The 27,344-nt window shown below is 42.9% G+C and overlaps 2 protein-coding genes across 3 annotated transcripts in view; one reads left to right on the top strand and one right to left on the bottom strand.

The window, feature by feature from the left end:
* pigu (phosphatidylinositol glycan anchor biosynthesis, class U) overlaps positions 1–12,390 on the top strand; it is a 66,155-nt gene extending 53,765 nt beyond the window's left edge. Inside the window, exons 9-12 of one of the 2 annotated variants that reach the window (XM_063041123.1) lie at positions 2,696–2,839; positions 4,271–4,395; positions 7,501–7,643; positions 10,105–12,390. In XM_063041123.1, the coding sequence (XP_062897193.1) occupies positions 2,696–2,839; positions 4,271–4,395; positions 7,501–7,643; positions 10,105–10,218 (526 nt within the window). In that variant the 3' untranslated portion in view covers positions 10,219–12,390. The remainder of the gene's footprint in view (positions 1–2,695; positions 2,840–4,270; positions 4,396–7,500; positions 7,644–10,104) is intronic. The other variant, XM_063041122.1, reaches the window with a different exon arrangement.
* A 5,053-nt stretch (positions 12,391–17,443) lies between these two features.
* The window catches only part of LOC134342694 (microtubule-associated proteins 1A/1B light chain 3A), a 46,371-nt gene continuing 36,470 nt past the window's right edge, over positions 17,444–27,344 (bottom strand). The window contains exon 4 of the mRNA XM_063041125.1: positions 17,444–18,549. Coding sequence (XP_062897195.1) covers positions 18,387–18,549 — 163 coding nt within the window. The 3' untranslated portion in view covers positions 17,444–18,386. The remainder of the gene's footprint in view (positions 18,550–27,344) is intronic.

Genomic DNA, 27,344 nt, shown 5'->3' with positions numbered 1-27,344 from the left:
CCAGGACTGTTTACACCTTCCTGTCCTTTAATCTCACTTTCAAAAGCAGGTGAGTTGCATGTCACAAGTTAAAATAACAAAAAAAAACAAAAACTAAGCCAGCCAATTTCAAATTTTAACAAAGGCCTAGTAAGGTAACCACTCTAGTTACAGGTACAGGCATTCAAAATTTATTTTAATTATTTAGTGATACAGCGCAGAGTAGGCCCTTCTGACCCTTTGAACCAGGTCGCCAGAACAACCACTGACATACCCGATTAACCCTATTCTAATCACGGGACAATTTACAATGGTCAATTAACTTACCCGGTATGTCTGGTGATGAGGGCTTTCAGGAGCGAGATATACTATCTAGTTAACTGGTGTCACTGTAACAACCTTGCACTCAACGTCAGTAAGACAAAAGAACTGATTGTGGACTTCAGAAAGGGTAGGACGAGGAAACACACACCAATCCTCAGAGAAGGATCAGAAGTGGAAAGAGTGAGCAATTTCAAGTTCCTGGGTGTCAGTATCTCTGAAGACCTAACTTGGTCCTAGCATATTGATGCAGCTATAAAGAAGGCAAGACAGTGGCTATATTTCATTAGGAGTTTGAGCAGATTTGGTATGTCACCTAAAACGCTCGTAAATTTCTACAGATGTACTGTGGAGAGTATTCTAATTAGCTGCACCACCTTCTGGTATGGGGGAAGGGATGGGCACTGCACAGGACTGAAGTAAAATTAGTCGGCTCCCTCATGGGCACTATCCTCCATAGTGTCCGGGACATCTTCAAAAAAGTGACATCCATCATTACGTACCCCCACCACCCAGGACATGCCCTCTTCTCATTGTTACTATCAGGAAGGAGGTACAGAAGCTTGAAAGCACACGCTTAATGACTCAGGAACAGCTTCTTGCCCTCTGCCATCTGATTTCTGAATGGGCATTGAATCCTTGAATACTACCTCACTTTTTTATATTTCTGTTTTTGCACTACTTATTTGATTTGACTGTTTAAAAAAATATATATATATACACATATGCACACATGCATACACACACACTGTAATTCAGTTTTTTTCCCTGTATTATCATGTATTGTATTGCATTGTGTTGTTGTTGTGCAGTTAGCAAATTTCACATATATGCCGGTGATGTTGAACCTGATTCCGATTCTTTGGACTGTGAGAGGAAACTGGAGGACTAGGAGAAAATCCACACAATCCACAAGGAGGATGTGCAAAGGCATCTTACAGAATGGAGCCAGAATTGAACTCCGGACTCCAAAACGCCCCAAGCGGTAACAGCGTCGCGCTAACCGCCACACCACCATGGCGCCAAAATTTCCGGTCATCATATTCATGATCATTCTGTTTTTAGCCACAGGTAGTTGTGTTTTGCAGACTGCTTGACACATTGTAGCTGCAAGAGGCCGGGGAGGACTGAATCCATAAGGTGAATGCCTGTAGTATTGGTGTTGGTCAGGAAGTGCAGAAGTGCTTCTTCCAACTGGTACATCAAAGTTCAAGTTCCAAGTAAAATTATTATCAAACTTACATATATGTAATCATGTACTATCCTGAGGTTCATTTTCTTACAGGCATTTACAGGAAACTGAAGAAATGCAGCAGAAGTTATGAAAAACTATAAGACTGACAATCAATCAATCTGCAAAATAAGTAAAATTGTGCAAATAATAATAAAAAATAAATAATACTAAGAACATGAGTTGTAGAGTCTTTGAAAGTGAGTCTGTAGGTTGTGGAGTCACAACCCAGAAAGCACCTTTATCCCTTCACCCATCAGGCTCCTGAACAGTATGGATAACTTCACTCACACTGAACTGATTCCGCAACGTATGGATTCACTTTCAATGACAGTACAATTAATATTCTCAGTATTTATTTATTTTATTTGCTCAGTGTGTCTTTTATAAATTAGTTGTTTGTAGTTTTTGATTATTTTGTGTTTCTTTGTTCTACTGTGAATGAAAGAAAATAAATCTCATGGTTGTATATGGTGACATATACAGTACATAATTTGATAATACATTTACCTTGAACTTTGAATTACCTACTCTTGTGATGTCTTCTGTCCCTTGATTGACCTCTGCCATCTTCTCACCATTTTCACCACTTGCCCAAACAACAAGATCCATGTAAATTATAGAAGGAGCGCAAGAGCTCTAATGATTGTTAAATATATTTAGAGGTACATTTTTACTAGGTTTTGTACGTGGCATTATGTTAAAGTGAGAAAAATGCATCTTTCTTCCAGTTTCCTCTAAGCCATTCTCTGAGTAGCATTTTGGCAAAGCAGATATCTCGGCTGCTTCCTAGCTCCAACAACCCAGTTTTGATTCTGACTTCCTTGTGTTGTCTGTGTGGAGTTTGCATTTTCTCCCTGTGACACCATGGTTTCTAGCATCCCAAAAACACATGGTTACTTGCCAGCTGTAAATACCCCCGAGTGTAGGTAGCAGATAGGAGAATCAGGATGAAGTTCATGAGAACGTGAGAAAGAGCAAATTACAAAGAAATAGGAGAGTTGAATTGCCGTGAAAATTAGCATAAATTCAGTGGGCTGAACGGTTCCTTGTGATGAGAAAGGACGAAATTAGTGTGAATTGGCTGTTAAATATCACTAGGCATAAGTTTGTGAATAAAAGCTAAACCCATTTTAACACCTAAGATCTTTTTGTTTCTTCTAGCCTTTCTGTTCCAGACCTTACACCAAACATTGGCTTATTTTGGTACTTCTTTGCCGAGATGTTTGAGCACTTCCGGCTATTTTTCGTGTGTGTGTTTCAAATCAATGTATTCTTCTATACTCTTCCATTATCCGTGAAATTAAGGTAAGATTTCCTTTACTATTTACGATGTTAACTCCATTTTTTGTTATAATGACATAAATTTGCTGAGAAAGCAACAACTGTGGAATGAGAAACAGTTCAGGTCTGAGTTTCCTTAGACACACCTTTGTGGTGCTTTATTTTAGACCATAAGATGTAGGAGCAGGTTAGGCCACTTGGCCCGTCGAGTCTGCTCTGCCATTTCATCATGGCTGATCCATTTCCCTCCCCAGACATTGTTGTACATTGTTCCACAAGTATTGCCATCCCTCTCATACATCATCCATACATCCTTATACACTAAGAGCATGACTGCTGGAAAGCTGTTTCGATAAAGTGACCATTCCCAGTACATTCTTTGCCGGACTTTAGTAACAGGTTACTGCTTGCTTTCTATATATAATCTCTATGATCTCACCCACCCTGCTCATGGACTATTGGTCCCACTCCAATCTGGGTGGAGGCTACGTAGCATCCATGCCAGGACTACCAGACTCATAAACAGTTACTTTCCCCAGGCAGTAAGGCTGATCAACACCTCCACCCACTAACCCACCCCGTCACCAGTACTTTATCATTCCCTGTCAGAGTCACCTTGTGTACCGCCACTCCTGAGCCTAGCATCACTTTATGGACATATAATCAATCTATGTATATATGCTATTGTATGTAATTATATTTATTCTGTTTTTTTATTTTTATTTTGTTCTTTGTCTTTTGATTTTTGTGCTGCATAGGATGTTGAGTAACAATTATTTCATTCTCCTTTACACTTGTGTACTTGAAATGACGTTAAACAATCTTGAATTTTATGCCGGTGTCAAACACGCTGTCAAATTAAACTGAATCCCTTACACCCGTACAAGATCCTTATCCCTTCCTTCTCAGCATATTCATGTGTCATTGTAGTATCTGCTCCCAGTAACCAGTTCAGACACTTACCACTCTGCAAAAAAAAACCTTACCCCGTTCAGTACATCTCCTTTAAACTTTCCCTCTCTCACCTTGAGTGCATGTCCTCCAGCAATTGACATTTACCAAGAGCACAAAGAAAAAAAACTCCTTTGCTCACTGGAAGAAGAGATCTATATTTGTACCATCACGGTGGAGGGTATTTCTTATATTTCATTTATAATGAATGGATCATTTGAGGTGATCCTTAACCTATCTTTTAATTCATTCTGTTGATGGAAAGGATGACTTAATAAGGCAAGCAAGAACAGCCCACTCAAATAAATTACCATTCTTTAGTTTGTAATGAATTATAAAAAGATTAATTAACTGCCAGAATTATGTGGCATCGTGTCAGCTGTTGGGCATTTAATGTTCAGAACTGACTGCAGTGCGTGGGTTCTACATCTGTTGGCTTATCCATAGTTTTTGTTTTTACTAAACTGTTCCTGAATGATGTATTACTCTGTATTCATTTTGCAGAGATCATCCCATGTTCTTCATGTTCATTCAGATTGCAATCATTGCAATTTTTAAGAGTTACCCGACTGTAGGTGATGTAGCACTGTATATGGCATTCCTACCCATGTGGAATCACCTTTACCGATGTAAGTATAAAACTGAATTAATATGTCTGACACTAACAATATGTTTCTTTCTCTGTAATATTTCTTGCCGATCAAGCAGATCTCCACAGGGAAATGTCGCCTCCTATATCATCAATCCTACAGTATCTTACTTTCTTTCTCAATCTTTTTTATTAAGTTTCAAATTGATAAACCTAACAATGATAATGATACAAAGAGATCAGGATTACATTAACGTATACAGACACAGACTCCGAGTAACATGTAATTTAAGCCTCCCAATCTCTTAATAACTGAACATGAAAAAGATTCAAAAAAATTTTATACAAAGGAAAAAATCCCCCTACACTAAAAAAAACAAAACAAAACAAAACAAAGGCTGGGCTGCCATGTTTCATCGGTTAAAATCATTATTTTGTTATTAACTCCGCTCCTCTATACACAAACAAAAAGTTATTGAAAGGGACTCGGAAAAGATCAGCTTACATCATATGAAAATGCTGAATAAATGGCCTCCAGGTTTCTTCAAATTTAATCGAAAGATTGATAGTATCACTCCTAATTTTTTCCAAGTTTAAAGATGTTATAGTTCGGGAAAACTATTGAAATGTAGTAGGGGGATTAGAATCTTTCCATTTAAATAAAATGGATCTTCTGGCTATTAATGTAACAAAGCAGTCAAACGGCAAGCTGAAGGGAATAAATAATTAGAGTCCATCACTGGTAATCCAAAATTTGCAGTAATAGGATGAGGTTGTAAATCAATACGCAAAACTACTGAAGTAATATCAAAAATGTCTTTCCAATATTTTTCCAAAAGAGAGCAAGACCAGAACATATGTGTCAAGGAAGCTACCTCAGAATTACATCTGTCACAGACAGGATTTATATGGTAATAAAAACGAGCTAACTTATCCTTGGACATATGGGCCCTTTGAACCAGCACAGTATCTTAGTTACTTGATGGCTTTTTGTACAAGCCAGCAGTGGATTAACAACCAGGTTAACATTGGAGAGCAATGTTGCAGAGTCTGAGCTACTTCAGCCTCTCCATGTAATCACAAATCCTCATTCTTGGAACCATTCTGGCTAATCTCTGAAATCTCCAAAGCTTTGAGACCCTTCCTAATATGCGGTGCCTAAAACTAGTCGTCCGACTCTGGATGGAGTTGTAATGCTGTTTCATAGGGGTTCATGATAATTTGCTGCCTTTGAACTCTGGATCATTGCGAATGAAGTTGGGTCCTGTTCTTTTCCACTCTTCCTCATCTTATTGACGTATCTGTCAGTCTAACACTCTCACGCTATAACTCTGGGATCTGATGTGGGTCAGTTATCAGGCTCTCGAATGGACCTCTTATACGGAGGTGAACTTTTGGGCTCACTACCTACCTCCTTACGATTTTTGCTCTTTATCATCTATTTGTACTGCACACTTGGTGGCATACTGTGCCAAAGTCTTAGAGCCATGTAAAAAAAACTCTAGAAAGTGAAGAGGCTTTCAAAAATAATGAAATGAAACATTTCTAAATATCAAAAAATTTACTATAAAGAGCAGTAAAGAGTAAAAAATCTAAATCAAATTAATATTTGGTATGACCACCCTTTGCCTCTAAAACTGCATCAATTCTCTTAGGTACATTGTCGTGCAGTTTTATAAGAAAATTGGTTGGTAGATTGTTCCAAGCATCTTGGAGAACTTGCCGCTGTTTTATCTATGGGGATACAGTGCAGAGTAGGCCTTTCCAGCCCTTCCAGCTCCTCAAGCTGCACAGACCACATTCCTCTGATTTAACACTAGCCCAATCATGGGACAATTTACAGTGATCAGTTAACTTACCAACCAGTACACCTTTGGACTGTGGGAAGAAACTGGAGCACCTGGAGGAAACCCACATGGTCACAGGGAGAGCGTCCTTCTGCAGACTTTGGCTGCCTCGGTTGCTCCTGTCTCTCCAGGTAATCCCAGACAGTCTCGATGATGTTGAGATCAGGACTCTGGAGACCATACCATCTGAAATCATATAAAAAAATCTAGGGTGCCTAAGATTTTTGCTCAGTATTGTACATTTTATTCTGCATTACTATTGTTTTACCCTATATTAGCTCAATGCACTGTGTAATGATTTGATCTGTATGAACAGAATTCAAGGCAAGCTTTTCACTGTATCTTGGTACACGTGACAATAATAAACCAATTCCAATAAAATAAACAGGCTAATAAGTTTGTTTTTCTTTCATGGTCAAGTGACCTAAATGCTCATCTTTGAACCTTTTACATTCTAGCAAAGCAGAAACAGTTATCCTTCAAGTCTGTTGAGTAAAGCAAATGGCTTTTCGGTTATGATGTACTGTCATGTTGGTGAGCAGCAGGCTTATCTCTCAAGCTCTGATCAAATTCAGTGCAAATCTGCAGCATTGCAATTATGCAAAGGAAAGATACAGTAACCTCTCCTGTTGGCTATAGTAGGACTGAGATTGATTGCCTCTTGCTTCAGTATTTAAATTAAAGAAGCCAGATAAACTATGGAAAAGGCGAGCAGCTTCAAGTTACGGGACGTCAACATCTCAGATGATTTATCCAATATTGATGCAATTACAAAGAAGGCACATCAGTGACTACATTTCAGTAGAATTTTGAGGAGATTTGGTACGTTACCAAAGACCCTAGCAGTGTCTACAGCTGTATCGTGGAGAGCATTTTGACTAGTTGCATCATCGCCTAGTACGGAGGGTCCAAGGCACACAATTGAATAAAGCTGTAGGGAGTTGCAGACTCAACCAACTCCATCATTGAAGATATCTTCAAAAGAATGTGTCTCAAGAAGGCAGCATCCATCCTTAAGGGCCTTCACCATCCAGAACATATCCTCTTCTCATTGCTACCATGAGGAGTGAGGTACAAGAGCCTGAGGGGGTCACTCAACATTTTAGGAACAACTTACTCCCCTCTGCCATCAGGTTTCTGAGCAATCGATGAACCCATGAACACTACCTCACTACCTTGCTTTCTTATTGCACAGTAATTTTTATTTTTATTGCATTGTACTGCTACTGTATAACCAACTTCATGGCATCAGTGTTAATAAAATTCATTCTGATTCTAAAATTGTTTGTACTTTTCAGTCCTTCGGAACATCTTTGTGGTATCGTGCATGCTGATCTCCTCATCTGTGTTGTTCCCAGTTTTGTGGCATCTTTGGATCTATTCTGGAAGTGCAAATTCCAACTTCTACTATGCCATTACCTTGGCATTTAATGTTGGGCAGGTAAGAGGATAGGGGATCCTGGTGTTCGGGTCACAGAATTCCCTAGCCAAAAATTTGAGAAACAGTGTTAGAATTTGCTCTCTCAAAATTTATGAGTAGGGTGGGGGAGAACTTAATAAACTGCTTAACATGGCTTCATGTTAGGGAAAGTCATGATATGGAGCATTTTCTAAGAACGTAACTTGGCCCTAGTATTGCGGGGGTTTGCTGTAATTGTTGAGCCCATTGGATTGATATCAGAGAAGGTTTGTCTGGGTAAGTGGGAGAGTAATTGTCTGTGCATTTTCCCCACTCTCATGAGATGAGGAAGGGTGCTTGTCATTTGTGTTGTATGCAGACTGGAGTCCTATAGGACCTGACACTGTACGCATTGGGATCAAGTCAGATATATGTTTTGAAAGAACCTATAGGTACAAACCAGAGGGTGTTGTGCTAGACAGATTGGATGATGTATCCATTTCAGGGTTATTTGCTTGGTGTCATCTTGTGCATGCTTTACTTTTGAGTAATAAATACAGCAGAGCAAGTCTGTTTTTGTTTGTGTTTCTGCAAATGCACTTGATTGATAGCTCTGGGTCAGTACTTGGAGTTTAGAAAAATTGCAATCCTTTTGAATATTGAAAGACCTGGACAGAGTGGATATTGAGAGAATGTTTCCAATAGTAGAAGACTCAAGGACCAGAGGGCACAGCATCAGAATAGAAGCCTTCCCTTTATAACAGAGATGAGAGGAATTTCAGAGGGTGGTGAGCCTATGGAATTCATTACCACAGACAGCTGTGGTACCAAGTCATTGTTGGGTATTTAAAGCAGAGGTTGATAGGTTCTTGATCAGTAGAATGGGGTTGAGGGGCATAATAAATTTGGCCATGTTTTTTTATTAAGGCACAGCACGAAGTAGGTCTTTTTCAGCCCTTCGAGCTGTGCCACCCAGCCCTCCCCGGATTTTAGTACTACCTTCATCACAGGACAATTTACCTACCAACCGGTTCGTCTTTGGACTGTGGGTGGAAACTGGAGCAGCCAGAGGAAACTCATGCAGTCACGGGGAGAACATACAAACCCCTTACAGACAGCGGTGGGAATTGAACATGGAATGCCTGTACTGTAAAGTGTTGTACTAACCACTACACTGCCGTGCCGTCCCTAAATTGGAATGATAGAACAGACTTGATAGGCTGAATGGCCGGATTCTGCTCCAATGTCTTATGGTCTTAATTGCAGAGGACTACATTTATTGCCATTCCTAATTGAGCTTGAGATTGCAGTGGTGAGCAACTACTTCGGTCTGCTGCAGTCGTTGTATGCCGGCAATAGTGTTGGGTAGAGTGTTTCAGGATCTGCCTATGAACTAATGACCTATTTCCAGGTCAGAATAATGTGTGACATGGAGGGGAATTGCAGGCAGCAGAGTTTATGTCAACACAAGATTCTACAGATGCTAGAAATCCAGAGTAACACACAAAATACAGCTTCTATGGAAAGGAATAAACAGTCAACATTTTGGGCCAAGACCCTTTCATCAGGACTGATGTGTTATACTGGATGTTGATGAGCCGCTTAAGTATTCTCGGAGCTGCATTCATGATCTTGTAAAACATTGCAAGCACCTCACCCAACTTGAATAGCACCCTGGAACACTTAATTTATTTTAATAGTGATGGGTAATAATGGTTACAAACTTTATAACAGCAATTTATAGAGTCATGAAACACTAAAGCACAAAAAGAGGTCCTATGGCCCGTCTGGTCCATGCCAACCTATTGATCTACCAAGTCCCATTGACGAACAGCGCCTGAACCATCCCCTTCCTATCCAAATTTCTCTTAAATGTTGAAATCAAATCTGCGTTTACCATTTCTGCTGGCTGCTTGTTCTACACTCTCACTACCCTCTGAGTAAAGAAGCTCCCCCTCAAATTCCACTTGGAATATTTAACCTCCACTCTAAACCTGCGACCTCTATTTCTTTCCATAGATGCTGACTAACCTAAGTCAGGAGTTCCCAACCTGGGGTCCACAGATCCCTTGCTTATTTGTCCATGGCATAAAAAAATCGGGAACCCCTGCTCTAAGTGAAAAAGATCCAATCATGTTCCTCTTAAACGTTTCATCTCTCACCCATAACTCATGACCTTCCTATCAGAGCATTAGTTAAAGCAAAGGACATGTGCATACGTGTGTACAGCATTACCTGTTTTAAATCTTTAGCAAACACGAGGAAATCTGCAGATGCTGGAAATTGAAGCAACACATTCACCAGGCCAGGCAGCATCTATAGGAAGAGGTACAGTTGACGTTTCGAGCCGAGGCCGGCCCAACACGTCGACTGTACCTCTTCCTATAGATGCTGCCTGGCCTGCTGCGTTCACCAGCATTTTTTTTTAACTTTTATCTGTGTAGTTTGAGGCATTGGTATTTAACACTTTTGTATTGACTGGTTATGTCTCATTCTTCCACAGATTCTGTTGGTTTCTGATTATTTCTACGCCTTCTTACGGAGAGAGTATCATCTTGTCAAGGGACTTCATTTAAAATCCAAGGATGGGAAAGAAGCACACGTCATTCTTTCTTAAAGGACCATTAGCACCCACTTATTAACACGGAAGTTCCTGATGTTATTTTGTACGAAAGATACTGTTGCTAAGGGCATCGTTAACTGATGTACCTATTGTGGGGCAGCAACGGATTGCAGGATTCAATCACTTAAAATGTATTTGTTTTTAACAGAGCTGAAAACACAGGAAGATTTTTAAGTTCAGATTGCAGTCAACATGAAATGTTATAGAATATGTTTTTTTTAAAGTTGTCCTTAATTTTATTTTCTAATTCTGAACAACAAAGGGGCATTTCACTGGAACAATACCGGCCTGAGAGTTCAGGTACTTCTGGCTCAGTATTTGTATTTGTACACGTTTCCTTTTGCAATACGTTACCTGATGGTGGGTCTCTAAATACAAGGGCTCCCACAGAATGTGAACACATTTCCTTTTTCTCAGGTGTTTTCTAGTTTGAGTCACAAGGCAGGAACTTCCAACACTGCTATCAAGGGGCTCAGGAAAACCAGTCTTAATGGCTGAGTTACATAAATGCCAGGTGAAGGGTTGTCTTTTCTGTTGGGTTAATGTAACATCTGGTCAGCTGTTCATCATAATGGGAAGTGGAGTTGGTCTTGCTGCAAAAATGTGTGTCTGTGTGTGTGTGTGTGTATGTGTGCCGCCTGTGTCTGTGATAAATGGGATAAAGTATTGTCAATCATTAACTGTACAATACATCATCTTCCTTACAATCTTGTGTTATACCACACTCTGCTCTACATCCCAAAATGATTGAAAGATGCTATTGATAAAGTTGATCAAAAGCTTTTCTCTGAATTTTTTAGTTCACATTATTATCCCATGTAATGGAATGTTTTTCTTAAGATATAAGAGTCCATCAGAATAAGACAATTCCATTAGAACAGAGAGTGTGGAGAGCAAGTTTCCTATTATGAGGGAGTCTAGGACCGGAGGCCACAGCCTCACAACATCCTCTTAGAACAGACGAGAAGGATTTCTTTTATATAAAAGTTCAAAGTAAATTTATTATCAAAGTACTTGTTTGTCACCATGTGCAACCCTGAGATTCATTTGCCTATGGGCATACTCAGCAAATCTAGATTAGTATCTATAAAAGGATCAACGAAAGATCAACCAGAATGCAGAAGACAACAAACTGTGCAAATGCAAATATAATTAAATAGCAATAAATGATAAGAACATGAGATAAAGAGTCCTTAAAGTGAGATCATAGGTTGTGGGAACATCTCAATGGATGGGCAAGTGAGTGGTGTTATCCCCTTAGTTCAAGAGCTTGAAGGTTAAGGGGTAGTAAATGTTCTTGAACCTGGTGGTGCAAGCCATCTACCTGTAGCAGCAGCAAGAAAATAGGATGGCCTGGATTAAGGGATCATTGGAAGGTATGGGGGTTCGTGAAAGCTCGCCATGTTCTGACAGTCAAAGTGAGCATGGAAGGCATTGAACTCATCTGGAAGCGAAGCCTTGATGTCTCCCAGGTTGCTTGATTTAACTTTGTAGGCAATGATAGCATTCAAGCCCTGCCACAGCTGTCAAGCATCCCTTGATCTGTTTGGTCCCAGAATCTCCATTTCACCCATGAGATGGCTTTCCGGAGATCATACCCTCAGCAAATTCCAGATCTTATGGTTCATCCAGGGCTTCTGATTGAGGAAGACTCAATCATTTAGTGGGGACACACATCTACAGCTGTTTTAATAAAGTCCATTACAACCATGGTGTATTCATTCAGATCTCTAGATGAGTAATTGAATACAGCCCAGTCCACTGACTCAAAGCAATCCTGTAGCCTTTCCTCTCTCCCCACAATCACCTTACAGTTTTCCTGATCTCTGGAGCCTTTCTTTTTAGGCTTTGCCTGTATGCAGGTAAGAGGAGGACAGCCAAATGATCTGATTTACCAAAATGCGGTCTGGGCAAGGACCAGCAGGCATTCCTCATCTTAGTGTAGCAATGGTCTAGTATGTTGGGACCTCTGGTGCTATAGGTTATATGCTGGTGATAATTGGGCACCATTTTCTTCAAACAAGCCTGGTCTCCAACTATAATTTGAAATGTGTCAGGAGTTTAGGCAGAGGATGGTGAATCTATGGAATTCATTGTCACAGATGGCAATGGCAGCCATGTCATTGGGTGTATTTAAAATGGAGATTGATAGGTTTGTGATTAGTAAGGGCATCAAATGTTGCAGGGAGAAGGCAGAAGAGTGGAGTTGAGACGGATAATACATCAGCCATGATGGAATGATGGAGCAAACTCAATGGACCAAATGTCTTTATCATCTTATGAGCAAATTCTTTGGTTAAGAGGGCAGTTTGAGTGGCAGTCATCAACACTTGCTTTAAAAATAGTTCAAGTGGATGTGGACCACTATAAATGTCACTGGGGAACATTTCTAGAGTGTACATGATATTCTTTCATACGCTTGCTCTATATCTTTCTCTTCATCCTTGACTTGTAATGAGGACAACAAAGTTATATTCCCAAGGATTATAATATTGAGAGGCTGGATAATGTAAACATCTTCTTGTTATGAAAATGGTTGGGCGATGTTCTGGGCCAGAGCATCTTTAGCTGCTTCATCTGTGACCTCTGCTCCATCACAAAGTCAGACTGTGGGCGTTCGTTGCTCACTGCGCAAGTATTCCATTTCATTTACAAATCCTCAGGAGATGAAGCTGCGTACACCTGTCCCTCACAAGATCAAGGCACAGGCTGATGTGGTAAGTGACACTTATACTGAGCATGTGTTGTAGGCAATTACCACCTCCTGGGGCGGCACGGTAGTGTATCGGTTAGCACAATGCCTTTATGGTGGATGTGACCCTGTAAGGAGTTTGTACGTTCTCCCCATGTCAGCATGGGTTTTCTCCTGGTGCGCCGGTTTCCTCCCACAGTCGGAAGATGTATCAGTTGGTAGGTTAATTGGTTATTGTAAATTGTCCCATAATTAGACTAGGATTAAATTGGGCAGTGTGGATGGAAGGGCCTATTCTGCACTGCATCTCAAATAAATAAAATAAACGGAGACTAACTGCACAGTAGTGTAGTGTCTAACACAACACTTTACAGCAGATCGGAGTTCAATTCCCGCCAGTCTGTGAAGAGTTTGTACATTCTACCCGTGGCTATTCTCTGGCTCTTCCGGTTTCCCCCCACATTCCAAAATGCATGGTTGTGGTTACTAAGCTGTGGGCATGCCATGTTGGCATCAAAAGTGTGGCGACACTTGTGGGCTGCCCCCAGCATAGTTAACTGATTTGACGCAGATGACACATTTCACTGTACATGTGACAAATAAGCCTAATTTAAGAATAAATACATCACTCCGCCCAATACACTTTTCCAAGCCCAGAAACCAGTCGCGTAATTACTGTGACAGGAGGAACAGTTCAGAGGCTTGGTATCTTGTCACTTGTTTTCATTATTTTTAGTTACTTTTTGTACTTTGTGATACTGCACAGAACGGGCTCTTCCAGCCCAACGAACCTCACTGCCCAGCAACTTACCTGTTTAAAACTAGCCTAATCACAGGACAATTTACAATCAGCAGTACATCTTTGCACTCTGGAGGAAACCAGAGCCCCCAGAGGAAATCCACAGAGTCACAGGGAGAACATGCAGACTCCTTACAGATGCAGCCGGAATGGAACTCTGAGCTCAGAAATGCCTAGATCTGTAATACTGTTGCACTAACTGCTACCCTACCATGGTGCCCTGCTCTTGATATTCCAAAGTTTTTTCTACTTTCTACAAGAAGCAAAAAACAAGTCAGGAGTGCAATAGAATGCTTTCCGCTGGAATTCCCAGCTGGATGAATGCAGATATAACACTTCAGAAACTATGTTCCATGCAGGATAAAGCAAGCCACGTGGCTGGTACCCCCCCCCCCCCTTTACTAGGAGTACTAGTGAAGGGACATTCTGCATAAGGTCATAAGATATAGGAGCAGAATTAGGCCAATTGTCCTGTCAAGTCTGCTCCCCTATTTCATCGTTGCTGACTTATTACCTTCTCGACCCCATTCTGCTGCCATCTCCCTGTAACTTTTGACAACCTCACTAATCAAGAACCTATCAACCTCCACTTCAAATACAGCCAATGACTTGGCCTCCACAGCTGTCTATGGCAATGAATTCCACAGATTCACCACCTTCGGGCTAAAGATAGTTCCTCCTCATCTCTGTTCTAAAGGAACATCTTTCTATTCTGAGACTGTGCCCTCTGGTCCTGCTCTCTCCCACTATTATAAACATACTTTCCGCATCCAAGCCCTTCAATATCCTGTACACCCCGCCCCCCCCCCCATTCTTCTAAACTCCAGCGAATACAGACCCAGAGCATCAGAGGCTCCTTGTATGTTAATCTTTCCAATCCCGGGATTATTCTCAAAAGCTTTCTCTGGACTCTCTCCAATGTCAGCACAGCCCTTCTTAGATATGGAGCCTAAAACTGCTTACAATCTCCACAAAGCACACCACAACAACTGGATACCTTCTCTGACAGTACCTCCCAATACCATGACCTCTACCACCAAGCAACTGGGGACACCACCACCACTTGCAGGTTTGCCTCCAAGTCACACCTCATCCTCAGCTGGGAATGTGTTGCTGTTTCTTAATCATAGGCTTAGCACAGGGGTTCCCAACATTTTTTATGCCACGGACTCCTACCATTAACCAAGGGTCCACAGACACCAGGTTGGGAACCCCTGGCTTAGTGAGAGAACCCAGGGATTGGTAGTAGATGATTGTCGTTCTAACTGGAGGCCTGTGACCAGTAGTGTGCTGCAAGGATCAGTGCTAGGTCCATTGCAATTTGAATGATAATATAGTAAATTGGATCAGTGAATTTGTGTATTGGGGCATAGCAGACAGCGAGGAAGACTATCAAACTTTCCAGTGGGATCTGGACCAGCTGGGAAGGTGGGCTGAAAAATGGCAGATGGAATTTAATGCAGACAAGTGTAAGGTGCTGTATTTTGGGAGGACTTATACGGTGAATAGTAGGGCAGTGAGGTGTGCGGTAAAACAATGGGACCTGTGAATACAGATCCATAATTCCTTGAAAGTGGCATCACAAGTAGGTAGGATTGTTAAAAGGAGACTTCGGTTCATCAACCTTCATAAATCAGGGCATTGAGTACAAAGGTTGATGAACGTGATGTCGGTGAGGTTGAATTTAGAGCCCTGTGTGCCGCTCTGGTTTGCTACCTCCAGGAAAGGTAATTCTCCGTAACTTCAGCTATCTCCAACTGGATACCACCACAAATATATCTCCCCCCACTTTCTGCTTTCCGCAGGGATCACTCCCTGCACAACTCCCTTGTCCATTCATCCCTCCCTGCACAACTCCCTTGTCCATTCATCCCTCCCCACTGATCTCCCTCCTGGCACTTATCCTTGCAAGCAGAATAGGTGCTACACCTGCCCCTACACCTCCTCCCTCATTACCATACAGGGCCCCAAACAGTCCTTCCAGTGAGGCGACACTTAACCTTTGAGTCTGTTGGGGTCATACACTGTGTCTGGTGCTCCTGGTGTGTCCTGTACAGTATGTCGGTGAGACCCGAAGTAGATTGGGAGACCGCTTTGCTGAGTATCTACGCTCCATTTGCCAGAACAAGCAGGATCTCCCGGTGGCCACCCATTTTAATTCCACTTCCCATTCCCATTCCGATTATGTCCATCCATGGCCTCCTCTACTGGCAGCATAAGGCTACACTCAGGTTGGAGGAACAACACCTTGTATTTCGTTTGGGTAGCCTCCAACCTGATGGCATGAACATCGATTTCTCAAACTTCCATTAATGCGCCCACCCCCTTCACCATTTCCCTACCCCTTGTCCCTCTCTCATGTTATCTCCTCGCCTGCCCATCGCCTCCCTCTGGTGCTCCTCACTCCCCCTCCCCCTTTCTTCTTTCTTCCATGGCCTTCCGTCTCTCCCAACAATCAACTTCCTAGCTCTTTGCTTCATCCCTCCCTCTCCAAGTTTCATCTATCACCTGGTGATTCTATCTCCTCTCCCCTCACCTCTCAAATCTACTCCTCAGCTTTTTTCCTCCAGTCCTTCTGAAGGGTTTTGGCCCGAAATGTCGACTAAACTTTTTTCCTTAGATGCTGCCTGGTCAGATTAGGCGGCACCTACAGAAGGGAATAAATGGTCTGAAACATCAGATGAGTCCCTTTATCAGGACTGGGAAAGAAGGGGGAAGAAACCAGAATAAGAAGGTGGGGGAGGGAAAGGGAAAGAGTTCAAATAGGCAGGTGAGAGGTGAAGCCAGGTGAGCAGGAAGGTAGGTGAGTGGGGAAAGGAGAGATGAAGTAAGCTGGGAGGTGAAAGGTGGAAGGAGGAAAGGGCTGAAGAAGGAGGAATCTGATTGAGGACAGAGGACCACGGGAGAAAGGGCAAGAGGGAAGCCAGAGTGGGGAATGGAAGGGGGGGGGTAGAAATTACTGAAAGTTAGAAAAATCAATGTTTATGCCATCAGTTTGAAGGCTAACTAAATGGAATGAGGTTTCCAATCTGCATCAGCTCTCAATGAGTTCTGCACCAGATACAGTAGATGATAAAACCTAAGACTTCCCTGGACAGTGGGGTTGTAACTGTTCACTCCCTGTCCTGCATCAGGGGCACCAGCTTACCCACCATCAATGATATATATAAAAAAGGTGCTGGAAAAGGGCCAATAACCATGAGGATCCCACACACTCTGTTCGTGGTGTGTTTGTCCCACTCTCAGCAGGGAGGAAGCTACACTATCATCCACTGCAGAACTGCCAGACTCAAAAACAGCTACTTTCCCCAAGCAGTAAGGCTGATCAACACCTCCACCCACTAACCCACCCCTCCACACCCCCAACCAATGCTACTTTATCATTTCCAGTCAGAGTCACCTTAATGTACAGATACCCCTGTGCCTAGTGTCATTCTACAGCCATACAATCTATGTCTATATAAGCTATCTTATGTCTTTATATTTATTGTGTTTTTATGATTATTGTGTTCTTTATTATTATTGTATTTTTTTTTATCTTATTGTATTTCTTTATGTGTCACATCAGATTCGGAGTAACAATTATTTTGTTCTCCTTTACACGTGTACTGGAAATAACATTAAACTTGATAGTACCCGGCTCCTTAGAAGAACTAGAAATCCTAGATAAAGACAATTTATGCTTTTCACCATACAACATAGATTAAGGAGACATGGGACTTTTTTTTTTAAATCAAAAATTTTGTATTGGACATTTTTTTTTGCAAATTATGTCATTTTGTTCCAAAAGGAGAAATAAAAATCAACAATTATGAGAATTTCCATGAATGCAATTTCCTTTTTATCACGCACACACACACATTAACAGGCACCGTAACTACATTAAAAATTAAATATTACCCAATGCAACTGGAGAGCAACGTAACTAGAGTGACGAATTTATAATAGTGTTACGATTAACAGGAGCTGATTATCTACATTAAAACCGACTTGGTTTACGCTACACTGTGACAGTAGATGGGTCCTCCTACACACCCGTGCTGTTTATAAAGTGCATTAAAAGCAAATTCTACATAAAATAGCCGATTGTGAAAGCCAGGAAAGAGCATTATGCAGTCCCAAGTTGCTTTTTACCATTTCTCTCACCCCATGCCCTGTCCCATCCAACACCTCACTCTGTGTTGTAAGCACCAATATTCAATATGGACTTTGAATCAGTTCTAAAGTCATTGGTACTTTTTTAAAATATATATATATAAGTATCTATGTATATATATCCCTCAATCTCTGTCTCCAGCCTCCAGAATTTCATATCAGTCATCAATAACGTCTTAAAACTCCTCACTGCTTGGGTAGGTGGACCATGCATTAATCACATTTGTTTTTGTTTAATTACAAAACCATGAAAAAAAATAAAGTAAAATAAAGACCGATAAGTAGCAAATAAACAATTGCCAATCATATAGATACAGGTGAGAGAAGACTGTTCAATGTTTTACATAACCCTGGTACACTATGCGACCTTAGTATGTGTGAGTGACAGAGTACAGGATGGCAATCCTGATCTTTTGCTTTTTTTGTTTTCTTTTTTAAAAACACAGTGAAATTTGCTCTTCCTCGACCAGTTAATGAAATGCAGGGAACTTCGGCATGAGTCCGCTGCGGTCACCCTCAGCATCCAAAGGTTTCCTGGGAGGCGTACACCATGTAAAGGAAGCCATCCTCGTCCTTCTCCTGCTCGTAGATCTCCGAGATGGAGGTCGAGACACTGACCATGCTCCTTTGGTTCACCAGCAGAAAGAAGGCCTGGTTGGGGTTCAGCTGGAGTCTGCGCCTGTGGAAGAAAAGACAGCCTTTAACTTCTAACAAAAGGCAATGGCCAACGTGGTCTGAGCTGCCGTGTGTGGCACACAGAACGCTGGAGGAACTCAGCAGGCCGGGCAGCGTCTGCTGAAAAGGGTACAGTTGGCATTTCGGCAGGAGCTTTTGTGTGTGTGGCTTGGCTTTCCAGCATCTACAGATCTACAGCATCTTGTTTGTGGCACAGCAGCATAGCGGTTGACACAACGCAATTATAGCTACTGTTCAATTCCCGCCACTGTCGATAAGTAGTTTGCACGTTCTCCCCATGACTGTCTGGATTTGTTCCGGTTCCCCCTCCTCACCCCCCATAAAAAGACATATTGGTTAGTCGGTCAATTGGTCACGGGGGTGTAATTGGGCAGTGCAGGCTCGTTGGGCCAAAGGCCCTGTTACTGTCCTGTATCTCTAAGTAAAATAAAAACAAAACACTGATACACTAAATGACCTCCTAAGGAGCCAAGATCCTGACCTAAATAAAAACAGAAATCGCACAGAAACTTAACAGGTCAAGCAGCATCTGTGGAAAGAGATAGGGTCAACATTTCAGGTCATACTCACCATGGTCCCACCCTCACTGCAAACACTGAAGGGTCAGCAACTCTACATATATTTTGGAGGTTTCTTCTAACACCATGTTGGACAGACGTTGAAGTCATGAGCATTGGAAACAGGCCCTTTGGTCCAACTAATCCATACTATCTAAGGTGCCTCACCCAAGCTAGTCCCGTTTGCTAGTGTTTGGCCTAAAACCTTCTGAACCTAAATCCAAATTTGAAGTGTGTGGCACAGTAGCATAGAGGTTAGCACATCGCTTTACACTGCCAGCCATCACTGACTGGGGTTCAATTCCCGCCACTGCCCGTAAGGAGTTGGTATGTTCTCCCCCATGATTGCCTGGGTTTCCTCCCACAATCCAAAGACATTAAGCTTAGAGTTAGTGATTTATGTAGCTGCCAGAAACATTGCAACAATCCCTGCTGATCAGATTTGACACAAACTATGCATTTAACTGTACTTTTTGATGGGCATGTGACAAACAAAGCTAAAACCCGCCGATAAAGGGGGGTGCTGTTGTAGTCTGGCGTACTGACCTCTACCTTGCCGAGACACAGCGACAACTCCCGGATACCTCCTTTTATTTACCCCTCAATCGTGACCCCACTAAGGATCACCAGGCCATTGTCTCCCACACCATCACTGACTTTATCCGCTCAGGGGATCTCCCATCCACTGCTACCAACCTTATAGTTCCCACACCCCACACTTCCCGTTTCTACCTCCTACCCAAGATCCACAAACCTGCCTGTCCTGGCAGACCTATTGTCTCAGCTTGCTCCTGCCCCACCGAACTCGTTTATGCATACCTCGACACGGTTTTATCACCCCTTGTTCAATCCCTTCCTACCTATGTTCGTGACACTTCTCACACTCTGAAACTTTTCGACGATTTTAAGTTCCCTGGCCCCCACCGCTTTATTTTCACCATGGATGTCCAGTCCCTATATACTTCCATCCCCCTTTAGGAAGGTCTCAAAGCTCTCCGCTTCTTTTTGGATTCCAGACCTAGTCAGTTCCCCTCTACCACTCTGCTCCGCCAGCGGAATTAGTCCTTACTCTTAATAATTTCTCCTTTGGCTCCTCCCACTTCCTCCAAACTAAAGGTGTAGCTATGGGCACCCGTATGGGTCCAAGCTATGCCTGCCTTTTTGGTGGCTTTGTGGAACAATCTTTGTTCCGTACCTATTCTGGTATCTGCCCCACACTTTTCCTTCGCTACATCGACGACTGCATTGGCGCTGCTTCCTGCACGCATGCTGAGCTCGTTGACTTTATTAACTTTGCCTCCAACTTTCACCCTGCCCTCAAGTTTACCTGGTCCATTTCCGACACCTCCCTCCCCTTTCTAGATCTTTCTGTCTCTATCTCTGGAGACAGCTTATCCACTGATGTCTACTATAAGCCTACTGACTCTCACAGCTATCTGGACTATTCCTTTTCTCACCCTGTCTCTTGCAAAAACGCCATCCCCTTCTCGCAATTCCTCCGTCTCCGCCGCATCTGCTCTCAGGATGAGGCTTTTCATTCCAGGACGAGGGAGATGTCCTCCTTTTTTAAAGGAAGCCCCTGTCCTTTTTTAAAGAAAGGGGCTTCCCTTCCTCCACCATCAACTCTGCTCTCAAACGCATCTCCCCCATTTCACGCTCATCTGCTCTCACTCCATCGTCCCGCCACCCCACTAGGAATAGGGTTCCCCTGGTCCTCACCTACCACCCCACCAGTCTCCGGGTCCAACATATTATTCTCCGTAACTTCCGCCACCTCCAACGGGATCCCACCACTAAGCACATCTTTCCCTCCATCCCTCTCTCTGCTTTCCGCAGGGATCACTCCCTACGCGACTCCCTTGTCCATTCGTCCCCCCCATCCCTCCCCACTGATCTCCCTCCTGGCACTTATCCTTGTAAGCGGAACAAGTGCTACACATGCCCTTACACTTCCTCCCTTACCACCATTCAGGGCCCCAGACAGTCCTTCCAGGTGAAGCGACACTTCACCTGTGAGTCGACTGGGGTGATATACTGTGTCCGATGCTCCCGATGTGGCCTTCTATATATTGGCGAGACCCGACGCAGACTGGGAGACCGCTTTGCTGAACACCTATGCTCTGTCTGCCAGAGAAAGCAGGATCTCCCAGTGGCCACGCATTTTAACTCCACATCCCATTCCCATTCTGACATGTCTATCCACGGCTTCCTCTACTGTAAAGATGAAGCCACACTCAGGTTGGAGGAACAACACCTTATATTCCGTCTGGGTAGCCTCCAACCTGATGGCATGAACATTGACTTCTCTAACTTCCGCTAATGCCCCACCTCCCCCTCATACCCCATCCGTTATTTATTTTTATACACATATTCTTTCTGTCACGCTCCTTTCTCTCCCTCTGTCCCTCTGACTATTCCCCTTGCCCATCCTCTGGGTTCCCCCCCATTTTTCCTTCTCCCTGGGCCTCCTGTCCCATGATCCTCTCATATCCCCTTTGCCAATCACCTGTCCAGCTCTTGGCTCCATCCCTCCCCCTCCTGTCTTCTCCTATCATTTTGGATCTCCCCCTCCCCCTCCCACTTTCAAATCTCTTACTAACTCTTCCTTCAGTTAGTCCTGACGAAGGGTCTCGGCCTGAAACGTCGACTGTACCTCTTCCTAGAGATGCTGCCTGGCCTGCTGCGTTCACCAGCAACTTTGATGTGTGTTGCTAAACTTTCTTTACCCTTCTTTTTCTTTAAATTTTTCCTATCCATGTACTTGGCCAACTATCTTTAAAAATTTTTATTTACAACTAATAAGAGTCTTTTTTTGTCATCAGAAACAAGAGAAAGTCTGCAGATGCCGGAAATCCAAGCAACACACACAAAATGCTGCAAGAACTCAGCAGGCCAGGCAGCATCTATGGAAAAGAGTACAGTTGACATTTCAGGCCAAGACCCTTCATCTGGACTTTTTTTTTAAACATCATCATCATGTGTTGTGACCTATGATGTGGGCAATTAAGGTCTTTCCATTTTGGGGGGGGGGGGACACGAAGCAGGTGCTACACCTTGCCCAAGGGTATCCCGCTGACTAACAGGGAAGGCATGCCTTACACCTTTTTCTGGAGACGTATCTCCACACTGTCACCCCATTTTTTAAAAAAACATGCTCCTGTATCTTTCTCTGGGAGTTGCTCTCAGCAAACTTTGGTGGGTGTTGGGGAAGGACTGATCTTCCACGATTGGAATCTCTGACGAGCAGACAGCCTGTTCTCAGGCTCTGAGAAAACTACCCTCAGTTAGACAGAGAGGATGCTCGGTTTGAAGCGGGGATGAAGCCCATTTATACTTCTAGTACCCGCGGCATTTCAAGTTCATCACAGCAAAAATTTTACTCACTTAACTAGAAGGAAGGAGAGCTAGACTCACTTTATCAGCTTTAAAATTAACACCAGCTTTAAGAAATTTTAAAATGTGAATGTCACAGGATCTGTAGTTTCTAAAAATCCTTTTGTAATATCAGGACACCCAAAAGCACTTAGCAATTTGATATTAATATTTAAAGTCTGTTTCACTCTAATTGTTTACATTTACTGACGACTCTCAGCACTTCCATTTTTTATTTTATCTTACCGACATGCAACGTGGAGCAGGCCCTTCCAGCCCTGCACTCAGCAACCTCCCAATTTAAATCCAGCTTAATCACGGGACCATTTACAATGACCGATTAACCTACCAACCGGAGCACCCTGAGAAAAGCTGTACCATCACAGGGAGAAGGTACAAACTTCTTACAGGCAGGGCCGGGTCACTTGCTCCATAAAGCGTTGTGCCAAGCACTATGCTACGGGCAGCAGCAGGAATCCGGCTCCTGCTTTAGCTTCTTGGTGAGTTTGGGTAATGATGTTACTAAATACCATAGGGCAGGGGTTTGCAACGTTTTTTTATGCCATGGAGCCTTACTATTAACCAAGGGGTCCATGGACCCCAGGTTGGGAACCCCTGTCACAGAGTCATAGAACCTTACAGCACAGAAACAGGCCCTTCAGCCCATTTAGTCTGTGCCAAACTATTATTACTCCCATCAACCTACACTGGGACCATAGCCCTCCATACCCTCCCAACCATGTACTTATTTAAAACTTCTCTTAAACGTTGCAATGGAACCCACATCCACTACTTCTGCTGGCAGCTCATTCCACACTCTCATGACCCTCCGAGTGAAGTCGTCCCCCTAAATATTCACCCTTAACCCATGACCCTTAAGACATGTTCTTGTCTTTCCCCAACCACAGTGGAAAAAAACTGGTTGTATTTACCCTATTATTAACCCTCATAATTTTGTATACGTCTATCACATCTTCTTTCAACCTCCAGGAAATAGAGTCCCAACTTATTCAGCCTTTCCCTATAATTCAGGTCCTTAAGTCCCAGCAACATCCTTGTAACTTTTCTCTGTACTCTTTCAATCTTATTGATAACTTCAGAAGGAATTCCTTTGGTTCCATGACCAAGGAAATCTGATGGTATTGGATTATTATCATCACACTTATCGAGATGCAGTGAAAAGCTTGTCTTGCCTACTGCTCATACACATCCAATCATTCCATAGTGCATTGAGGCAGAGCAAGGTAAAGCAATAACAATGCAGAATAAAGTGTAAAAACTACCGAGAAAGTGCAGTGCAGGTAAATGATAAAGTGCAAGAATATTACGAGGCAGATTACCAGACCAAGAGTCCATCTTATTTTTATTTTGTTGAGAAAGAGCGTGGAATAGGTTGGAGGAGTCTATCGAGCCACGCCTGCAAGCAGCCCCCCAATTTAACCCTCACCTAATTATGGGACAATTTACAAATGACCAAATAACCTACCATCAGTATGTCTTTGGACACTGGGAGGAAACCGGAGCACCCAAAGGAAACCCACGCTGTCGCAGGGAGAACAAGCCAACGCCTTACAGACAGCATACATCAAAGTTGCTGGTGAACGCAGCAGGCAGGCATTGTGCTAACGACTACACTATATTGAAGAATTTGATAACAGTGGATAGAAGCCTGGTGGTACATGCTTTCAGACTTCTGTCTGTTGGGTGAGGGGAGAAAGAGAATGTCAGGGATGGGTGGGGTCTGATTATGATGGCAGCTTTACTGAGGCAACGAGAAATGTAAACAGAGTCCGTGGAGGGTGATGTGCTGAGCTGTGGAACTTCCTGGTCCAATATTTTGATCTCTCGTAGAGATCTGTACTCATCAGTTCATTCTAACTAAATACAAAAAGTAACTAAATACAGTGCTAATCAAAGCTCAAGTTCAAAGTACATTTATTATCAAAGGACATATATGTCACCATATACGACCCTGAGGTTTGTTTTCTTATGTGATACACAGTAAATCCAAGAAACTCAATAGAACCAATGGAAGACCACATTCAACAGGGTGGACAAAAAACTGTGCGAATATAAAAGCGATAAAATTATAATAAATAAATGATAAATATCAATTACATGAGACGAAGAGTCCTTGAAAGTCAGTCCATAGGTTGTGGGAACAGTTCAGTGATGAGGCAAGTGAAGTTACACTCTCTAGTTCAAGAGCCTGATGTTTGGTGGATAATAACTGTTCCTGAATCTGGTGGTGTGAGTTCTGAGACTCTTGTACTTCCTTCCAAATGGCAGCAATGAAGACAAATTTGTAGCTAATTAACTTACCAGAGCAACCTGAAACCACAGTGTTTCTGACTCAGGTAAACTTAGGAGTACAAAAAGTGAGGATGATACTTGGGGGGGGGGGGGGGTTCAATTTCAAGGTTCCAAGGGTGACATATCAAGTTGTTTATTGTCATTTAACTAGATACAGGTATATAATGTATATAACCATATATAGAAACGAGACAATGTTTTTTCAAACCAGCGTGTAAAGCACAGTAGTACCCATAACATGAAGGTGAAGGTGAGGACAAAATCTACAGGTGGATCACACATAAAAAACAAACTAAAGTGCATTAATATTAACTATTTTAAGGTACGGAACAGATTAACCAGTGACATTACGCAAACACGAGGAAATCTGCAGATGCTGGAAATTCAAGCAACACACACAAAATGCTGGTGGAACGCAGCAGGCCAGGCAGCATCTATAGGAAGAAGCACAGTTGACGTTTTGGACCCTTCTGGGTAGCCTCCAACCTGATGGGAACAACACCTTATATATTGTCTGGGTGGCCTCCAACCTGATGGCATGAACATTGACTTCTCTAACTTCAGTTAATGCCCCTCCCCCCTTCTTACCCCATCCCTTATTTATTTATTTATTTATTTTCCCTTTTTTTCCTCTCTCTGTCCCTCTCACAATAACTCCTCGCCTGCTCTCCATGTTCCTCTGGCGCTCCCCCCTTCTTTCTTTCTCCCTAGGCCTTCCATCCCATGATCCTTTCCCTTCTCCAGCCTTGTATCCCTTTTGCCAATCAACTCTTAGCTCCATCCCTCCCCCTCCCACTTTCAAATCTCTTACTATCTCTTCTTTCAGTTAGTTCTGACGAAGGGTCTCGGCCTGAAACGTCGACTGTGCTTCTTCCGATGGATGCTGTCTGGCCTGCTGCGTTCCACCAGCATTTTGTATGTGTGACCAGAGCCATTCTGAAGATTACGCAGCAGGGAGTTCAGAAGCCCAAAGGCCCAGGGGAAGAAACTGTTTCTCATCCTGACCATTCTTGTTTTTATGCATCGGAGTCTCCTGCCTTATGGTAGATGTTTTTGGGGGGGGGGGGTGCCTTACTTGCCTTAATCTTAGGAAGTGGAGGTGCTGCTGTGTCTTCTTGTTCAGGAAGGTGATATTAAGGGACCAGGTGAGCCCATCCATGATGTGAAATCCCAGGATCTTGGTGTTCTTAACTCTCTCTACAGTAGCCATGAATTCGCAAAAGGGGATGGTTCATCTGCACTTCCCTGAAGCCCACAATGATTTCCTTTGTCTTTAGGCTTAGGTTGTTGTTCTCACACCAATCCAGCAGCCTCTCCACTTCTTCTCTACACTCTATACTATATAGATAGGAGCTTAACCTGTATATTTATTGATTTATTCAGTACAATAACCAGCCTTTTAACATAACTTATTCATGCCAACCAAGGTGCCCATGTGAGTCCCATTTGCTCAGCTTTGGGCCATATCGCAGGGGTTCCCAACCTGCAGTCCATGGACCCCTTGCTTAATAGTGTTGGTCCGTGGTTGGGAACCCCTGGTCTAAACCTTTCCTATCTATGCACCCGTCCAAATTACCTAAATATGATGTTTGTACCTTACTCAACTATTTCCTCATTCTGCACGGAGATGTTGCCCCTCAGATCTTTTCCCTCACCTTAACCCTGGTTTGTGATTGTGTATCCCTATGGAAGAAGACTGGTCACTGGCCCTCATAATTTTATACACCCCCTAGTCTTCCCAACCTCTCCCTACCGCCTGGGCCCAACGTTCTTATAAACCTTGTGATGCACTAACAATTACTCCAAAAGACTGGAAGTAGAGTAAATACTGAAAGGCTTTTATTAACAGTAAATGGACCAACGTCCATGCTGAGTATCTGCCCCGGACGAGGGAGGAGCAGTGGCACAATGGCCTTTATTCAGGGGTCTGTGGGAGGAGCAACAGGAGCTGTCAGCAGAGGGGCATGTCCAACAGGTAACCCAATTACAACCTACATACATGGTTTACTACACCTTGTCCTTCTTTCCAGCCTAATATGATGTGAAATTTGTTGTTCTGCAGCAGCGCAGTACACAAACTGAATAAATAATACAAAATAAAAGGAGTGAAGAGGTCGTGCTCATGGTTGAAGGGAAGGAGCTGCTTCTCGGTTGTGTCTCTTTGCTAAAACTGTACAGAAATACTCTGGGTGTGACTTCACCCATATGCTATATATTCCTTCATGAGATAAAAACCCGATTGCTAAAGTCTGTGTTATCACTCAAACATAGGGATGAGGCTGGCCACTTGAGACAAGGATGGCAGATTGACCATTCTGTGAGACGTAGCTAACCCCTGAACTGTAGTCATTTGTGTAACTTAGGAAGCCCCGCAGCCACAATCTGTACTCTGCAGGATCTCACAGACAATTTAATAATGGCCAGGTATTCTGTGATGCGAGTCCAGAGACAAACAACCAGGGCACCGGTCAGGCAGCACGGTATCAGAACTATTACAGCTCTGGGCATTTCAGAGTTCAACTGTCTGTAAAGGGTT

Source organism: Mobula hypostoma, chromosome 2 (genome assembly GCF_963921235.1).
Source record: "Mobula hypostoma chromosome 2, sMobHyp1.1, whole genome shotgun sequence".
NCBI lineage: Eukaryota > Metazoa > Chordata > Chondrichthyes > Myliobatiformes > Myliobatidae > Mobula > Mobula hypostoma.
The sequence above is the reverse complement of the archived record's forward strand: the minus strand, read 5'-3'. Positions and strand labels throughout refer to the sequence as shown.